The sequence below is a fragment of the Colossoma macropomum genome, unplaced genomic scaffold (genome assembly GCF_904425465.1).
Source record: "Colossoma macropomum unplaced genomic scaffold, Colossoma_macropomum, whole genome shotgun sequence".
NCBI lineage: Eukaryota > Metazoa > Chordata > Actinopteri > Characiformes > Serrasalmidae > Colossoma > Colossoma macropomum.
Window position 1 is genome coordinate 41107912 of NW_023494793.1, and position 18294 is coordinate 41126205.

General features: G+C 37.4%; 1 protein-coding gene across 1 annotated transcript in view; it reads left to right on the forward strand.

The window, feature by feature from the left end:
* The first annotated feature begins 5080 nt into the window (after positions 1-5080).
* Positions 5081-18294, forward strand: part of erich3 (glutamate-rich 3) — a 36162-nt gene continuing 22948 nt past the window's right edge. The window contains exons 1-6 of the mRNA XM_036579565.1: positions 5081-5146; positions 10660-10753; positions 11089-11214; positions 13477-13548; positions 14043-14171; positions 16461-16622. Of these exons, the coding sequence (XP_036435458.1) occupies positions 5127-5146; positions 10660-10753; positions 11089-11214; positions 13477-13548; positions 14043-14171; positions 16461-16622 (603 nt within the window). The 5' untranslated portion in view covers positions 5081-5126. The remainder of the gene's footprint in view (positions 5147-10659; positions 10754-11088; positions 11215-13476; positions 13549-14042; positions 14172-16460; positions 16623-18294) is intronic.

Below are 18294 nucleotides of genomic sequence, written 5' to 3' on the forward strand. Positions count from 1 at the left end.
ATTGACTTACATTAAAAGTACAGCATGTTTTTTCCTTCTCCTGTAAAGTTAGCATTTTGGAGATATGAGGTTTTGATCCGACAGCAGCGATATACAGCCGTTTGCAAACATTTGAGTGAAATTCCATGTTTTGTTGATTTTCTAAGTGAAAATACATGAACACATCCTCTACAGAGAACACACTGCTGCACATTTGAACGCAAAATTACTATTTATTTGCTAAATTTAACATAAATTTAACACATTTTTGTCTGTGCAAAAGTTGTTGCACATTTTATATTTTACATTTAATTTTTTCTTTTATTATTTTATCATTTTGTGTTTTTTTTTTTTTAATGAAATTGTGCACTGCAATTTGGAGAAAAAATGAATATTTATGTATTTATGTATTATGTATTTTTTCCTGTAGAGCAGGGGTGTACAACTCCAGTCCTGGAGGGCCGGTGTCCAGCACAGTTTGGAGGTTTCCCAGCTCAAACACACCCACTTAACCTGGCAATTGAAAGATGAGTGTATTCAGGTGTGTTCGAGCAGGTAAATCACCAAAGCGTGCTGGACACCGGCCCTCCAGGACCAGAGTTGTGCACCCCTGGTGTAGAGGATGTGTTAACTTATTTTCATAGATAGATAGATAGATAGATAGATAAAGATATAGAAGGAGATATATACAGTATATATACATTCATATGCAAAAGTTTGAAGACGCCTGGTTAAATTCATTTTGTTTCAGTGAAAGTGAAAATATAGCATTTGTCTGCAAATGTTAGTGCACATATTTTTACATACTGTGAAAATATTGGGAAAAGGTAAAACATAAAAAGCACCATAATGTTTGCACAGACCACTTTTCTACATTTTAAATTGAGCTAATAAACAGTAGTTGTGCATTAAAATGTGCAGAAGTGTGTTCACTGTAGAGGATTTGTTCACTTATTTTCACTGAGAACATCAACAAAACATGGCACACAAACTTTTACACAGGACTGTATACTTCTATATTATTTTCTTATCTAATCTCTTCAAATAATTTCCAATATCAGTGATTTTTTATGTCCAGTGTTTTTATGTCCATTTTTTCACAACTGTTCAATAATTAATATTATTAATAGGAATGCGCGATTATATTGCAATCATATCAGGATCTACAGCTGATTGTCAAATCACGTTTCATTGGAATCAGACTGATGTTCAGATGTGCTTAGGTTTTTGATTAGAATGTTTAGGTGATGCTGTGCTAAAATCCTTAAATTCATGCATTTAATTTATTTTAAAGTTTGTCGTAATGCTAATCCATGTGGATTTAGTCCCAATTTCTACATTTTTATCATTGTTTATGTATCGGCATTGACAGACATGTACATGAAACTATCAGATATAAGCACTGGCCCACAAATTCCATATCTGGGAATCCCTAAATCAATCCCAAATCATTTTCAATAAAAATATTTAATGTTTTTTAGTAAACATATATAAATTCCTAAAGACCCCTTTGAATTTTTTATGTTGTTTGTTATTTTTATGGCGGCTACAGAATTCATTTGGATTGACAAAAAGGCGAGTCATACAGATCATGCTGAAAAAAGTGACACCATTTTAGGGTAAAAAATAACAAAATATCTGAAACAGAGAGCTAATGACACGGAAGGATTTTAAAATGTGATCTTTGACAGTAATGATATAAAATTAAAGTAAAAAACTGTTTTTACAAATGATAGCAAAGTTAAAGGAGGCATATGAGACGTGCACTTATTATAAAAATAAGTCAATTTTTAGGTCATAGATTTTAAATAGATTTGTTTTAAACTATAAATCTAAAATCTGACCATTTTCAGTTTTTAAAGGAGCTTCATGTCATTTTGCATTGTCTTCTAAGCACAACTGGCCCAGTCAAAGCACTACAGTACTTTCAGAAATGTGCTGTTCTGTGACTGTATACATTACATTAAATCAGATGTTGCCCTCATATTCAATGCTGGAGAAAAAGCAGTTGTGAGTGCCTTTTTTGTGCCATATTTTTGTGTCATATTTTTGTATGGTGGCTGACGCAGACTGCACCACCAGAGGGCGCTGCTTTACAGCATTAGAATTTTCCAGCTGTTGATTCCACTCATCCTTAAATCCAAGTCGCATTTGTGAACAAGCTGCTTTGGGACAGTTTGTGCTGTAAACACTGCTATGCAAATAAAACTGAATAGAACAGAACTGAATACAAAATCCTCTCCTCTCAATCTTGGGCATTTTTGTTTATTAGATCAAGTCTAATTGGAATTGAATGGCCAATGATGCAGAGCGTTATCCACCCCTGCCCAAGGCTGTATCATATGCAGCAGTGTTTAAACAGTTTAAAGGGCCCATATTCTAGGTTTTATTCGCCCCGAGGTCCAATAAAAACTTTTATGTGGCTATTATGTGCCAGAAACAGTTGTAATACACTTCACATGACCATTTTCCAACTTCGCTTTATCCCTTAAGAATTAAACAGGCTGTGCTTTTTGAGTATGCTATATGTAAATGAGCTCTGTTCTGATTGGCTGCCTTTGTATTGCACCTCATTCAAAAAACAAACCAGGCTGAAACACTCATAACTTCAGCAGGAATGGGTGGGGCTAAACTGCTGTAGGATGAACAGGTGGATATACACCAATCAGACATAACATTATGACCACCTCCTTGTTTCTGTGCTCATTGTCCATTTTATCAGCTCCACTTACTATGTAGGTGCACTTTGTAGTTCTACAGTTACAGACTGTAGTCCATCTGTTTCTCTGCATATTTTGTTAGCCCCCTTTTACCCTGTTCTTCAGTGGTCAGGACCCCCATGGACCCTCACAGAGCAGGTACTGTTTGGGTGGTGGATCACTCTCAGCACTGCAGTAACACTGACGTGGTGATGGTGTGTTAATGTGTGTTGTGCTGGTCTGAGTGGATCAGACACAGCAGTGCTGCTGGAGTTTTTAAACACCTCAGTGTCACTGCTGGACTGAGAATAGTCCACCAACCAAAAATATCCAGCCAACAGCGTCCTGTGGGCAGCGTCCTGTGACCACTGATGAAGGACTAGAGGATGACCAACACAAACTGTGCAGCAGCAGATGAGCTATCGTCTCTGACTTTACATCTACAAGGTGGACTGACAAGGTAGGAGTGTCTAATAGAGTGGACAGTGAGTGGACACAGTGTTTAAAAACTCCAGCAGCACTGCTGTGTCTGATCCACTCAGACCAGCGCAACACACACTAACACACCACCACCACGTCAGTGTTACTGCAGTGCTAAGAATGATCCACCACCCAAATAGTACCTGCTCTGTGAGGGTCCATGGGGTCCTGACCACTGAAGAACAGGGTAAAAGGGGGCTAACAAAGTATCAGAGAAACAGATGGACTACAGTCTGTAACTGTAGAACTACAAAGTGCACCTATATAGTAAGTGGAGCTGATAAAATGGACAATGAGCGTAGAAACAAAGAGGTGGTCATAATGTTATGCCTGATCGGTGTATAAAAATGTGTGACATCACAAAAACACAGAATTCAAAACATGCTGTTTATGCAGCTTAGTTTCCATGTCTGAGCTGCATCAACCTCTTTCCTTTCAAAAGAACAGGAAAAATTGGGTTTTCCTTCATCCGGCCCTTTAACTGTCCCATTATCTTTGAGGTCAGTTTGACCCCGTTCAGTCTTTAAAGTCTCTAAATAAATGACTGACATCATTTTATGCTTCATATTTAATTGATTTTCCTAATTTAATAGGGATCAACTGGAAATAAACATAAATTTAACATGATGGTATGTTTTTAATGTCCTTTTTTGACATTTAGTACACATCTGTGTTCTTTGGGGTCAGTTTGACCCCAGGCTGTTTCAGCTGTATAAAACTTGAGAAATATCAGCATTTTAAACATTTGTTTTGATTGTTTTGGATGATATTGAGGTCACTAACATGCAATTTTATAATCTTCAAAAAACTTCCTTCTGCTTTAGGGCCCTAACTTGACATAGCCACGCCTGTAGTAGTGTGAGGACCACTGATAGGAGTTTCAAATTGACCCCAAAGATAAAAGATGCTAAATTTGAGTAAATAAATATCCAGCAGAAATACTTTATTAGTTGGGAAATCTGTCATTATGCCCGGCAGTTTCCCTGCAGGAGGAATGTTTATCACCTTAAAATGCTCATCAGGCTTCATGACCCGCCAGTTAAAGTGGTTCTCAGTCTCAGCCCAGGAGACACAATGTACTGCACACTTTAGTGCTATTCCTGCTGTAAAACCCCTGACTCAGCTCACAGAGGGACCCACCGTTCCCTCATGAGTTGAGTCAGTGTTGGAGCAGGAGCTCCCAGGAGGCCAAGACTGAGAACCACAGTAAATGAAATAAAGGTGATTCTAATTCATCTGGATGGATTATTGCATGTGATATTAAGCACAATACATGTAATTATGAGTCTTCATGCAGCAGGAAAAGTTTTTAATTATGACAGCAGAAGGTCTCGAGAATATTCCTAACTGAACTGGAGGAGGGAGAGAGACAAAATTTAACGTTGTTATTGTACTAATGTAATGAAGCTACTACTTAAAGGGTTCTTTAGTAAAGGCAATGGTTCTGTATAGAACCATGAACACTCAAAGAACCATTTGCATGATTAAATGGTTCTTTGCATGGAGAAAGGGTTGTTCAGATTGACAGAGAATGTGTTGTGTGGTTCTATATAGCACCCAAAAATGTTTTGCTGTTGTATACATGCTTGACATTTTAACAATAGAAGAACACTTTTTTTGTTTTTCTCTGAAGAACCGTTTCACCCATGCAAGGAACTATTCAAGCATGCAGAAGGTTCTATATCGAGCACATGGTTCTGAATAGAACTATTCCCTTCACTAAAGAACCCTTGAAGAACAATGTTTAAGAGAGTACATCAGAGAATAAAAAGAAAGAAAAGAGAGAGAGAGAGAGAGAGAGAGAGAGAGAGAGAGAGAGAGAGAGAGAGAGAGAGAGAGAAGAGTATTTGCTGATGCATCGTCACGTGACGCTCTGTGGCTCCATGGTAACGCGACTTGTCATCAGCTGAGAGCAGCGCGAGGAAACGGAGCCACGAAACAGCGGAGAGCGGAGAGCGGAGCAGCACCATGAGCCACCCGAACCCAGGGTGAGTACTGAAACAACCAAAGCAGAACCTGAGCTAAATACAGCAGAACCCGAGGTAAATACAGCAGAACATGAAGTAAATATGGCAGAGGCTGAGGTTAATACAACAGACCATGAGGTAATACCGCAGAACCTGAGACAAGTATCACAGAACCTGAGGTAAGTACAGCAGAACCTGAGGTAAATATGAAAGAACATGAGGAAATACCGCAGAACCCGAGGTTAATATGTCAGAACCTGAACTAAATACAGCTGAAGATGCAGTAAATACAGGAGAACCTAAGGTAAATACAGCAGAATAGGGAGTAAATACAGGAGAACCTGAGGTAAATAAGGTGGAACCTGAGCTAAGTACAGCTGAAGATGCAGTAAATACAGGAGAACCTGAGGTAAAAAGAGCAGAATAGGGAGTAAATACAGGAGAACATGAGGTAAATACAACAGAACCTAAAGTAACTATAGCAGAACCTGAGGTAAATACAACAGAACCTAAAGTAACTATAGCAGAACCTGAGGTAAATACAGTAGAACCTAAAGTAACTATAGCAGAACCTGAGGTAAATACAGCAGAACCTAAAGTAACAATAGCAGAACCTGAGGTAAATACAACAGAACCTAAAGTAACAATAGCAGAACCTGAGGTAAATACAACAGAACCTAAAGTAACAATAGCAGAACCTGAGGTAAATACAACAGAACCTAAAGTAACAATAGCAGAGCCTGAGGTAAATACAACAGAACCTAAAGTAACTATAGCAGAACCTGAGGTAAAAAGAGCAGAATAGGGAGTAAATACAGGAGAACATGAGGTAAATACAACAGAACCTAAAGTAACTATAGCAGAACCTGAGGTAAATACAGCAGAATAGGGAGTAACAATAGCAGAACCTGATGTAAATACAACAGAACCTAAAGTAACTATAGCAGAGCCTGAGGAAAAAAGAGCAGAATATGGAGTAATTATAGCAGAACCTGAGATAAATACAGTAGAACATGGTTTATCTATAGCAGAACCTGAGATAAATACAGTAGAACATGGTTTATCTATAGCAGATCCTGAGATAAATGCAGCAGAACCTGATGTGAATACAGAGCAAATACAGTGCAACCTGAGGTAGATACAGCAGAATATGGGGTAAATGGAACAGATCAGAACCTGGATCAAACGCAGTAGAACCTGGGGTAAATACCGCATGCTTTGGTCATACTGGGTCAGACTGATCACCTGGATCAATGTGTTCAGCTGGTGCTGCTGAAGCAGATCCACGTGCACAGAGCGCTGCATTAGTGTGATGCTGCGTTCACCATCCACAATGTGGTGCATGAGGCTTCTTCTGAGCTGTGCAGCTCCTGTCCACTTTATTGGAAACCCCTACCTTGTAGCTGGTGTACAGTTACAGACTGTAGCCCATCTGCCGATATGTAGTTTGTGTTAGCCATCCTCTAGTCCTTCATCAGTAGTCAGTTTCTGACCAGAGAGAAGATATTTTTGGGTCGGCGGTCCACTAGCAACTGAGCAGTGATGCTGACGTATGTAAAAACCCCAGAAACACTGCTGTGTCTGATACACTCGTAGCAGCATCACACACATAACGTGTTGATAACAGTGGTCCTGTGGTCAGAAACTGACCAGTGATGGATGGAGTAGAGGGAGGCTGGTAAAATGTGCAGCAGCAGATGGACTAAAGTCTATAGGTGTTTGTATAAGTTGGTGTTTCTAATAAAGTGGCCAGTAAGTGCAAGTACAAGGTAGATGTTTCTAATAAAGTGGCCAGTGAGAGGTAGTACAAAGTAGGTGTTTCTAATAAAGTGGCCAGTGAGTGGACATACAAGGCAAGTGTTTCTAATAAAGTGGCCAGTGAGTGAAAATACAAGGCAGGTGTTTCTAATAAAGTGGCCAGTGAGTGGACATACAAGGTAGGTGTTTCTAATAAAGTGGCCAGTGAGTGGACATACAAGGCAAGTGTTTCTAATAAAGTGGCCAGTGAGTGGAAGTACAAGGTAGGTGTTTCTAATAAAGTGGCCGGTGAGTGTGTTGGTGTGTGTATTGTCAGACTCCCCACAGTCTGTGTAATGAGTCATTAGCAGCTCCAGTAAACTGTAGTGTGTGGCTGAGGAGCTCTGTTACTGTGGAGATGGAAAAACACTGGAGCACTAATGTCTCTCACTGTTCAATGAAATGAAGCCCAAAGTCTCTTAAAGTACCTGAATCACTGCAAACGCTTGCGTCAATATTGAAGCCAGAGTTTTTATACAGTGCAGTTTAAAAGTTTAGAACAATAATAACAATTACAATAACTTATATTGTAAAAAATAGATACTATACACTGTAAAAAATTTCTCGTCAGATCAACTTAAAAAGTTACTTCATGTTGTAACAAGAAAATTAACTAGTTTTATTCAACCTTACTAAATAATTTGAATTGATAAGTCATTCAATCAGTGCATTTTTTTGTATTGAATGAATGAAACTAGTTCAATTGCTTGTTCAATTGTTTAGGTTGATCCGATATGTAATTTTCTGCAGTGTAATCTAGAAGCCAGAAAGTACTCTTTATATATATATATGTATGTATGTATGTATTTATAATGTCTTATATCCAAAATAATTACACAGATATACAGAATTTTGGAATAAACCCTTTTATATATATATACTAGTAAAAATTTGAAATACAAGGCATTCTGGATATGAATTCTATTCTAACTTAATTCTTTTTTATTAATGGATAATAATTGTATTCTAACTTAAATTATATTATTAAAACTTAATAGTTTGGTCAAACAATGTGTGATTTTCTAAGTAAAAATAAGTTAACATGTCCCCTACAGAGAGCACATTTTAATGCACAATTACTGTTTATTTGCTGAATTTAACTTATTTTTTTGCAATATGTTAAACTCAAATAGCAACATAATAGAATAGAATAGAATAGAAGCAAAAAGCTAAGAAATATAAATTGTGCACTAAAACATGCAGAAAAATGCCATTGTTCACTTTAGAGATGTGTTAACCCTCTACTGCATGGATTATGAGGACAATTTAAAAACTCCACTTTCTTGCATTCACTTTTCCTTGATTATTAAATTATATAATTATAAAATTATGTATTATGATTATTAATCATTGGTCTCGATTATTAAATTCAAAAACATTTTAAATAAATAATTATGTGTGCAGGGGTCTTTCTGGAATATGTTGCCTTGAGGCAACATTGCGAGACTATTGGAAGAAATGACATAGAGCCTTGTTCCCTGAAGTGGTGAGATCTGCCTTATGACTGGCTGAATCCATTCCACTGTCGCACAATGTTGCTTCTAGGCAACAGACATATTTCTGCAAATTCTCATAACAAGAAAAATTGATACTGGATGTTAAAAAGAGGTTTTGATGTGCCCACTAAGAGGTAGTGTGACCAAGTACATGCTTTTTATTGACTTACTCAAACACTTCTCTTTATTTTTAACCCTATTATTGCCTTTAAATATGTATAATGTTCTTGTAAAGTGAGGAAAATGAGTTTGTTGCCCTGAGGCAACATCGTGTAATAGAGGGTTAACATATTTTCAATGAGAACATTAATAAAACAAGCAGTTTGACCACCTTTTGCATACGGCTGTGCGTGATAAATATCAGATATCATCATCATTCCATATCGATGCATCTATATTAAAATATGTATTGTTTTGTATTCATTATAAAATCATCATAATTCATTAAATCACTGTAAGGTTACTGTATTTCTCTCTCTCTCTCTCCATTACTTTCTCGGGGCTGTCCGATTAGAATCATTTAAAACAACACAACTGGTTTTATATAGTTAAAAACAGTGATTCCACCCTTTCGAACGGTGGAGTATCTAACGGAGCCGGCGCTCTAATAGCGTCATTAAGCCTGCTAGTCTTTCTCCTGCCACTGTGCTTTCATCCGTCTGAAATCCAGCCTTCCTCTCTATGTAACAGCACTCAAAGAAGCTAATACAAAAGGAGCATGGGTTAAGCATGCCATCCATCCTTTCTAACTCCAACCGTAATCAGACACCCGTAATGTATCCCTCAGGCCGGATAGTCGGCGCCGGGCACTGTTGTTTCCCCTCTACAAAAAACTGAGGAAATCAAATCTGTGTTGGAAAAAGCCGAGGAGACAAACAACCAGGCGTTTCCAGGAGCACACCTGACACAGATGTTGAGGCCTAACCTAACGGTGAAATCCTTACTATTGCTGACCATTGGAGTCCAATAATGACGAGTCCAGGCAGTTTTATTAATTAGATATTTATTAGATCATTGCATTTGTCAGAAACATCACAGTGGCATTTAAAAGCCCACAACTTGTAATTTCTTGCATTGAGGAAAGCTTATAACATTTGTTTGTGTGTCTTATAACCATTTCTCCACTCCACCTTATCCCTTAGAATTAAAGGGTAATTCCACCGATTTTTCTAAATTTCTGTATAATTCAGTCGTTGTGATGTTAAGAGTGGTTTTATGTGAAATGGTTCATTGTAGAGAAACGTACTGACTTAAGATAAGATAATCCTTTTTTTAGTCCCACAATGGGGAAATTAACGGTGCTACAGCAGCAAAGGGATAGCAAGGCACTCAAGAAAAAACGAAGGAACTAGAAAGGGAAAATTCGTGAACAAACTTTAAGTTGGCTTGAAAATACCAGCTAATTTCTTTTAAGCGTTAAAATGGTGAAAGACTGCTAGGTGGCTGCTACGGTATCCAAGGTGGATGGGAATGTGTTGCTAGGTGCTACACATAAGATGCCACTGCCACCTTAAATTCAGTGCTACCTTGAATCTACTGCCACCTTAAATCGACTGCTATCTTAAATTCAGTACTACCATAAAAATATTGCCACCTTAAATTCAGTACTTCCCTAAATCTACTGCTACCTTAAATTCGGTGCTACCTTAAATTTACTGCCACCTTAAATTCAGGGCTACCTTAAATTTACTGCCGCCTTAAATTTACCGATATCTTAAATTCACTGCTACCCCAATTCTACTTCTGCCTTGAATCTATTGTCACTTCAGTTCTACTTCCACCCTGAATCTACTGCCAGCTTAAATTTACTGATACCTTAAGTTCAGTGCAACTTTAAATTCAGTGCCACCATAAATGTAGTTCCACTTTAAATTCCAAAACGTTATCCAAAACGACCAAAGAACCTACACATCTTCTGCGCATCAAAATATTGTATCAGAACCATTATAAAACAATGTTTCAGGCATCAGGCAGCATATTCGTAAAGATTTTGTGTAATAACTTGTGTGAGCTTCAGATTTCTGGTTCACGTCACCACCATTGTGAACAGTTTCTCTAGAAGGGAGCGTTTCACACCAGTCTAAAGTCTGTATGACTTTGTTTATCTCAACGATTTAATTAGGCAGCAATTCTGAAAAATCAGAAACTAGTTAAATGTATTTTAAAGAACTAATTTAATTAATTTAATTTAGTCTCGTCCAGTGAAAATACATAAGTTTATCAACTTATTTTACTCCACAGCCTGCTTGGAGCCTATAACAGTCTCACAGACAAACACCTGACCGGTTACTTCAACAACACGAGAATACGAAGACACCTTCAAAAAGTGGGTCTGGTAAGTGATCACAATGCATGTTATGTCTAAATAATAATAATAATAATAATAATAATAATAACGGTATTGTTGTTAATAATAACGGTATTGTTGTTAATAATTTGTTGTATATTATTATCAAGAGTAGTAACAACATTGCTGTTAAATTAACAGATAAATCATATAATGTCACATTATTTAGAAGTGAAATAATTACCAGCCTATCTTTTAACAAAACCCAGTCAGCTAAGGGTGATCAGAACCATCCTAGGTAAATGGGAAAGAGCTTTTTGTGATCTGAGATGATTCTTTATTCATTTGATCCATCAATAATAAGCTGCCTGTGTGTGAATTAGCTCAGCAGAAGTGGGCGGATTATTCCGGAAAAGGAGTACAGGCACAAACTGATCCAGAGAGCCCACCAGAGACACATTCGGGAATGTCTGGCCCAGGCAATCTTCCACAAGGTGCTGGACATGGAAGTGAGTGGACACTGGTCCCACTGATTCAGAAAAATAACCTATTAGAATAAAGCAGAGGAGCCCAAATCAATCCTGCAGGCGCCATTTAGTATAATGTAAAATACGCTGATGCATCATGATGTATAGATCTGAAGGTGGAGATTTAGCTCACACAAAACGTATTACCCTAACTCCATCTCCTCAGCCACTGAGGGGAAAAAACATGTTTTAATAATACAGGGTGATTCAAAAAGATTCATTTAATTTCAAAGCACCATATTTTTACAACCGTGAGGCGCCTTGGAACCAATCACAATCCAATTGTAAGAGGGGGTGATAGAGTTTCTGACTGTCAGTGGAGGATGGCTCCCTTCAGTCTGCGAGTCACTTCAAAAAGAGTGAATCCGTCATGACTGTGCAACGTGATTTTCGGCAGCAGTGAACCAACAGCTCAGAGCGTTCGTCGTTGGTTCCACAGCACTGGATGATCTCCGAAATCGCACTGAAAGAGCCGTGAGTGCAGCGACACCCGACATGCTCAATCGAGTATGGGATGAGTTTGACTATGGTGTTGATGTTGTCTGAACAGCTGGAGGAGGTTCATACTGAGCACTTATAAAATTACATAATAAACTTTATGCTCATTTAAACCATTTACAGTTTACTGCATTGTTCTGTGAAGATTTACAAGTAAAATAAATCATTTTGAAATTGGATGAATCTTTTTGAATCACTATAAACTATATTTATAAGTATTTCTTTTTAAAATTGCATTATTAGATACTTTAATATAGTGTTATGACAGAAAATATTTGCCAATCTGTATTGGCTTTAAACTGAGGCGAATAGAGAACGATACAAATGTTTTAAAAAAAAACAATCTCATCAGTAGCCGGCGGGGAAGCATCTCCAGCTCTAATAAATGAAAAAATAAACGACTAAAATCAAAGTTTCTGGCTCCATCTTTAAAGAACTTTAGAAGAACTTGACAGGAACGGCGGTTCATGATGCAGCAGTAAGGGCGGGAACAGCGGTGCTGTGACGCAAACAGAAAATCCACTGTAGGACAGACCGCCTCATTTCGGTTCAGCCTTTGGAGTCTTCGTAGACTGTGTCCTTCGAAGGATTGAGCTCCTGAATTGGGACACACTGTTTATTATCCCTCCTTTTGCTGACTAGTTTTGTTCTTTGTACGACGAGAGGTGCAAAATCTTTGACAGTATCAAGAAATTGTGAAAACTGTAATGTTGGAAACAGTGTATGAAAAATTGGCCGATATGCCCGTCGCTCTCTTACAATCATGTCTGATTTGCCATTTTGTGGAAACCACTGTCAGTAATCAAACTACACACTTATAAAAGATGGTTCATCAAGGGTTCTTTAGTACAGAAAATGGTTCTATATAGAGCCATGTGTATAATAATAAGCCTTAGGTGTGTAATAAGCCTGGAATTTTAAATGGAAACAGATATTTTTACCTTGTAGCAGTTTTACAGTGACTCTTTTAGTAAAGAGTCCTGTCAGTGATGTATCTAGAACTTTCAGAAGGCCTAGAATTACTTGTTTCTCACAAAAAATGTTTCCACCCACTGTAAATCAAGTACTAGTGACTAATCTGAGGTATTAGGACTTCAGTTCAGCTCCTGATGTCTTTACCAATGGGAGAGCTTGCTTGACTGTCTCTACATAGATTCCATGCACTCTTAAAAATGATGGTTCTGTAAAGAATCATGAACCCTTTGTATGATTAAAGGGTTCTTTGCATCATGAAAGGGTTCTTCAGGTGTATTTTAGATGATTCTATATAGAACCATTTTGAAAAGGGTTCTGTATAGCACCAAAAAAACTTGACATCGTAACAATAGAAGAACCCTTTTCGATGCTATATGGAACCCCTATCAAAAAGGTTCTCTATAGAACCGTATACAACACATTCTCCATCAATCTGAAGAACCCTTTTACGATGCCAAGAAGCCTTCAATCATGCAGAGGGTTCTTTGAGTGTTCCTGGTTCTATGTAGAACCATTTTCTTTACTAAAGTGCCGTCTTTTTAACAGTGTAGGCATACAGTGGTAAAGCGCTAAGTGCTACAGACACTCCAACGCTGAAATGACAGGGTTTTTTTATTTGGCTTATAAAACATAGCAGTTGCGATCTTTAGGGCTTATTTTGTTATCAAAAATCAAATTCATTCTTCACCACAATCGTATCAAGCCTAAAAATATGTGCCTTGTTACTCTCCTAATAAGCAATGCTCTGTTTTTATTTTAATTTTCTTACAGCGTCTGCATCAAATAGAGATCAAGAGAAAACTTGAGGAATTTGCGAGAAGAGAAAGGGTGCACAAAATTAAGGTGCATCATTTTTTAACACGTTATGGTTGTTATTTTGCTAACAGAATTACAGGTTACACTTTATTTGGAGAGTCCACTTTAGATGCTTTGTAGAAACTTCATTTACTTTCAAGCTCTACTACTATCTACATAATTTTCTTTAACTCTAAATCTGCTCTAATCCTAACCCTAACCTTAACCACAACCCAAAACATAAACCCAGCCCTTACCCTGGTCCGGGCCCTAACCCTGGTCCTGGACCCTGGAGTTTCAACAGAGAGTTTGGTAACAATTTGAACATCTGTAGATAATCTACATGGGATTATAGTGGACTGTCCAAATAAAGCGAGACCGAATTACAGTTTCATTTATAGTATCAACATCTTTCTGATATAGTAGTTTAAATGTTATACTTATTTTATTTTGCTAATTGAATTACAGCCTGCACCAGACATTGTAATGGCTTTATTTTATGATGCTGTTGTGAATAAAATTGCTGTTCTGTTCATGGTCAGGTGGAGCGCTCTAACAGGTATGACGAGGATCCTATAATGATGCTTTCTCCACGGCCGCCAACTGGGCCGAAGAATTCTCATGCACAGCATTCTGGCCCGGAAGTAGAGCACTCTGAGTCGACAGAATCAGTAAGAAGAGAAACACAAGAGAACACAACTACAATAAATAAAGCTGGTCATTGTCAATATTTTCCGCTGATAAAAGACGTACACTAGAGCAGACCCATGCACTGACACAGTCCAAAAAAGCCAAGACTTGACCCAATATCAGACAAAATCAATGTCAACTCGACACCAAAGTTGACCAAAGCTTATGAACACTTCCCTACAGTAGTGTTCCCGAATTTACAGTGTTTAAAATTTCTAAATCACAGTGAGTGCGTTTACATGCACTTAATAATCCGATACCTGCAGAAAATCAGATTTTGTCAGTAATACGATCAACATTTTTAAATACACTTGAGAAATCAGATAATGGGGAAATTCCACGTCTACATGAGTCAGACAGTAATCAGATTTCTGCTTTGCAACCGACCAATAAACTCACAGAGGAAGACGTGACGTAAACGTAAAGCAAAACACAAACTTAACGCTGCGGCTTTTTTAAACATCGTGCCACTTTACCTGAACACACATCATCTAGAAGATGAAGAATATTTAAATTCTTCATTCCGTTTCATCGTTTCATCGTTGTAAAAGTGTTTTGCTACGTCTCACAGTAACGCTGCTCACTTATTTCCGGTACCACCGTCTGTTTTCGCACATGCTCAGACTGAGAAATCTGAAAGAAATCAGAGTAAGAGTTCACATGCACTGAGAAATCTGATTACTGAGCTAAAATCCAGCTCTCTTTATCAGATTTCTAGACCTTACTCCGATCTAAGAAATCAGAGTATGTTGTTTACGTGACCATGTGCATAATCAGATGACTGATAATGATCTGATTAATGAGTGCATGTGAACGCACTCACTGACTTTAAAAGATCTTTCATCCGTCACTTTTTCAGGTCTTTGACATTTTGCTCCGTTTGCTGCTTCATGTGTTAAGAGCTTTTCCGTGTTTAGCTGAGATAAGATGTTTTGTTGACCCAGACTTTGCCTCACCAGTCACTTCAGAGAGTGAGTTATGACGTGAGTGTATGAGCTTCAGTAAGCACATTTTATCTCACTTTGACGCAGATAAGCCCTGTTTGGTTTACCTTGTGTTTCTGTCCTCTCTTGTAAAAGGAAGGCAGATGTGTGTGACGTGTTTCAGCTTGCCTTTATAACCACAGTATAAAGAACAGTTCAAATAAAATGAATACATAAATAAATACATAAATACACTTCAGATTAAATATGTTCAGGCTCAGTTATGGGACCCATTCTGAGTGCAGATGTTGGGAAGGTAGTGAGAAATGGTGAGGTTGCTTTTAGTGTGTGCTCTCAAGCTGTGTAGCTCTCTCCCACAAGATGTATGTGAACATATTTTAAAAAGTAGCTTAAAATATACCTTTTTACTTTAACTTTTCCTTAGATTTTATATTCACTGTTGTGTTTGATGCTGTTGTGCATTTATCTGTTTTTTTGAGTATTTATTTTATTATATTTCATTATCTTCTTGAGTATTTGTTTTATATAGCTGCAATTACTATGATTATTATTATTTTTTTTTATTTTAATGGTTTAATCATTTTTTCATTCATTGCATTTATTTATGATGTTTTTAACCTACAATGGGAAAAACGGTTGGTCACTTCTAGCCTTTATAACTTCAGAATGGTTTAAGCTTCGTCGAGCTGTGACATCAGCATCAGTGAGTAATTCGGCTCGGAAATTCACCTAAAATCTTGATATTACTGCTCTGCTTTTTGGCCTTCATATTCCAACAAAAAAGGCGAAAAAAGGCAAAAAAGGCAATAAATATGACAAATATTATAAAATTAATAATATCTAGCTCTGTCTTTCAGTTTACATTGATTTTGAGTATTACAAATATCTAATATTAAATATGCAACTCAATTTGTAATTAAAAATAAAGCCTGTCTTGCTGTGTATCAGAGTTTTAGCACTGATCATGAATCCAAAAGGACAGAAAATCAATAAAAAAACGTCAGCCTTATGCTAATTGTTTATTTTTGCTCATAATAACCAACAGAATGAATCACCATCAAAATCCTTGCACTTTCAGCTCACAGACACTCCAGACTAACAATTTAGTTTAACAAAACTACAATTCAGCTTGTTTTCAAGATCTCTATAATTAAAAAATTACAAAATTTAGCAGGCGCTGGGTACACTTTTGATCAGAAATGACCCAAATTCATAAAGGTCAAAGTCAGTTCTAAAATAATAACACAGTCCAATAATACATGTTTACTGGTAAGTCTTGTGCAGTAAGGAATATTTTGTGGGACTGTCACTGCTGTTGTATTGCAGCCAGGCTCGTCCAGGCCGAACACGGCGCCAGGGAAGATGCAGAGACCCGTTCGGCTGAAGCCTCTGAACAGCACCAGCACTCCGGGCTCTCTGAAGCGAAACTCGTCCCGTCATAGGCACCAAGACTCCTCTAATGAAACGGATCACCCATTCAGCTCACCGGTGAGACCCCCCGCACACGCTGCGGATCACTTACACACACGCTGACAGATACGCTCATCATATGACACTCGTACTGTTGCTCTGCGCTACCTCAACCCCTTAAAAGGCCTGTTTTATTACACACTTCTATAGCCTAAGAATAGCTCAACCAGTTTGCATTGGAGTGCCTGTAGTTACTGAATAATAAGCCTTAGTATGTAATAAGCCTGGGATTTTAAGGGGTTAAAGGGGAATTCCACTGATTTTTTTAAATTTCTGCAGAATTCAGTGGTTCAGATTCGTCATTCAAAGTGGTTTGATGTGCATTGGTGCACTATTACAGACTCTACAACCCAAATATAGACATTTTATTTACCCGAAACTTTATCCAATGAACCTACACAAATTTTTATATAAAATGTTGATCTAAAAAAAAGGTTTTCTTTGGGGACTATGTTGCCTTATATAATATAAAATATTTTATTTTTAAAATATGTTTTAGGCCACAACATTATCGCAAAACTCTTGTAAAACAGTGCCTCAGACATCAGGCAACATATTCATAACCATTTCGTATAAAAACTTCCTGGATTCTATAATCCTTGCTGTTTTTCTAGAACGGAGCATTTCACATCAAACCAGTGTGAATGACCTTGTTTACATCACGACTACTTAGGTATGCAGAAATGTTGGAAATTTGGTGGATTACCACTTTAACTTCACTGTGACCCAAACAGGCCTTTTAATATGACTAAAATTATGCAGCCAAGACGTACGTATGCGTTTCCAAAATGCCTTTTGCTCACTTTCTTGTAGTTTCAGTTGCAGAGAAGGAAGGTTAACGTTAAACCCGGTGTGAGAAAGTCAGTGTTGCTTGCTGCAAACCTAACATTGAAAACCTAATAAAAGCGCTACCAGAAATTTATGGATTTAACCAGAAAGTTATCCATTATCATTTTCCATATCAGTCATATAATTTGTTGTGGCAGTTTCTCTAATTGGATTTTCCTATTTCAGGTTATAATTATGATTCGGTTTATTTATTTATTTTGAATTCAAGTGCTTTGTAGTCAAAAACACGGTTAGTTAGTTAGCGAATCTGATCTCTTTTGGTACCTTTCTGACAGTTTTGCCCATTGTAAAAATGTACATAATGCAGGCGATGGTAGCAGACTACTAAAATAGGTTGCATTTACAAAAATAATGAATTACCTACCATTGACCACTGAAACCCTCCTTTCTTCAGCCATGACGAAAGAGTAAAACTCAGCAAGAGTCAGAAACTTGTTTAACAAACTTGACAATTGACATTGAAATTTGCAATAATGCCGATCGGCACATGAATGCAGCCTTTGTTCCTCATCACTGGTTAATCTAGTCAGATGGATTATCCTGAAATAAGTTCCACTTCACTTGCCTAAAGTGCTAAAGGTAAAAAATCAGATGAAGCAGCTCTCGAACATTAAATCTAAAACGGCCAGACATGTTTTGTGTCTGAAGTTTGTTTTTGTCTTCTTTAGTTTTTTTTTTTTGTTTGTTTTTAATAAACAAGCAACCAAGTACAGACAGCAAATAAGCGCAGAGCAATAAAGTGAGTGAAAAAATAGATTAAAAATAAAAAAATATGTGGATCTGTTATTACTATTTGCTAGTAACTAAGTCAGCCTAAGTTACTTAGCTACTAGTAACTAAG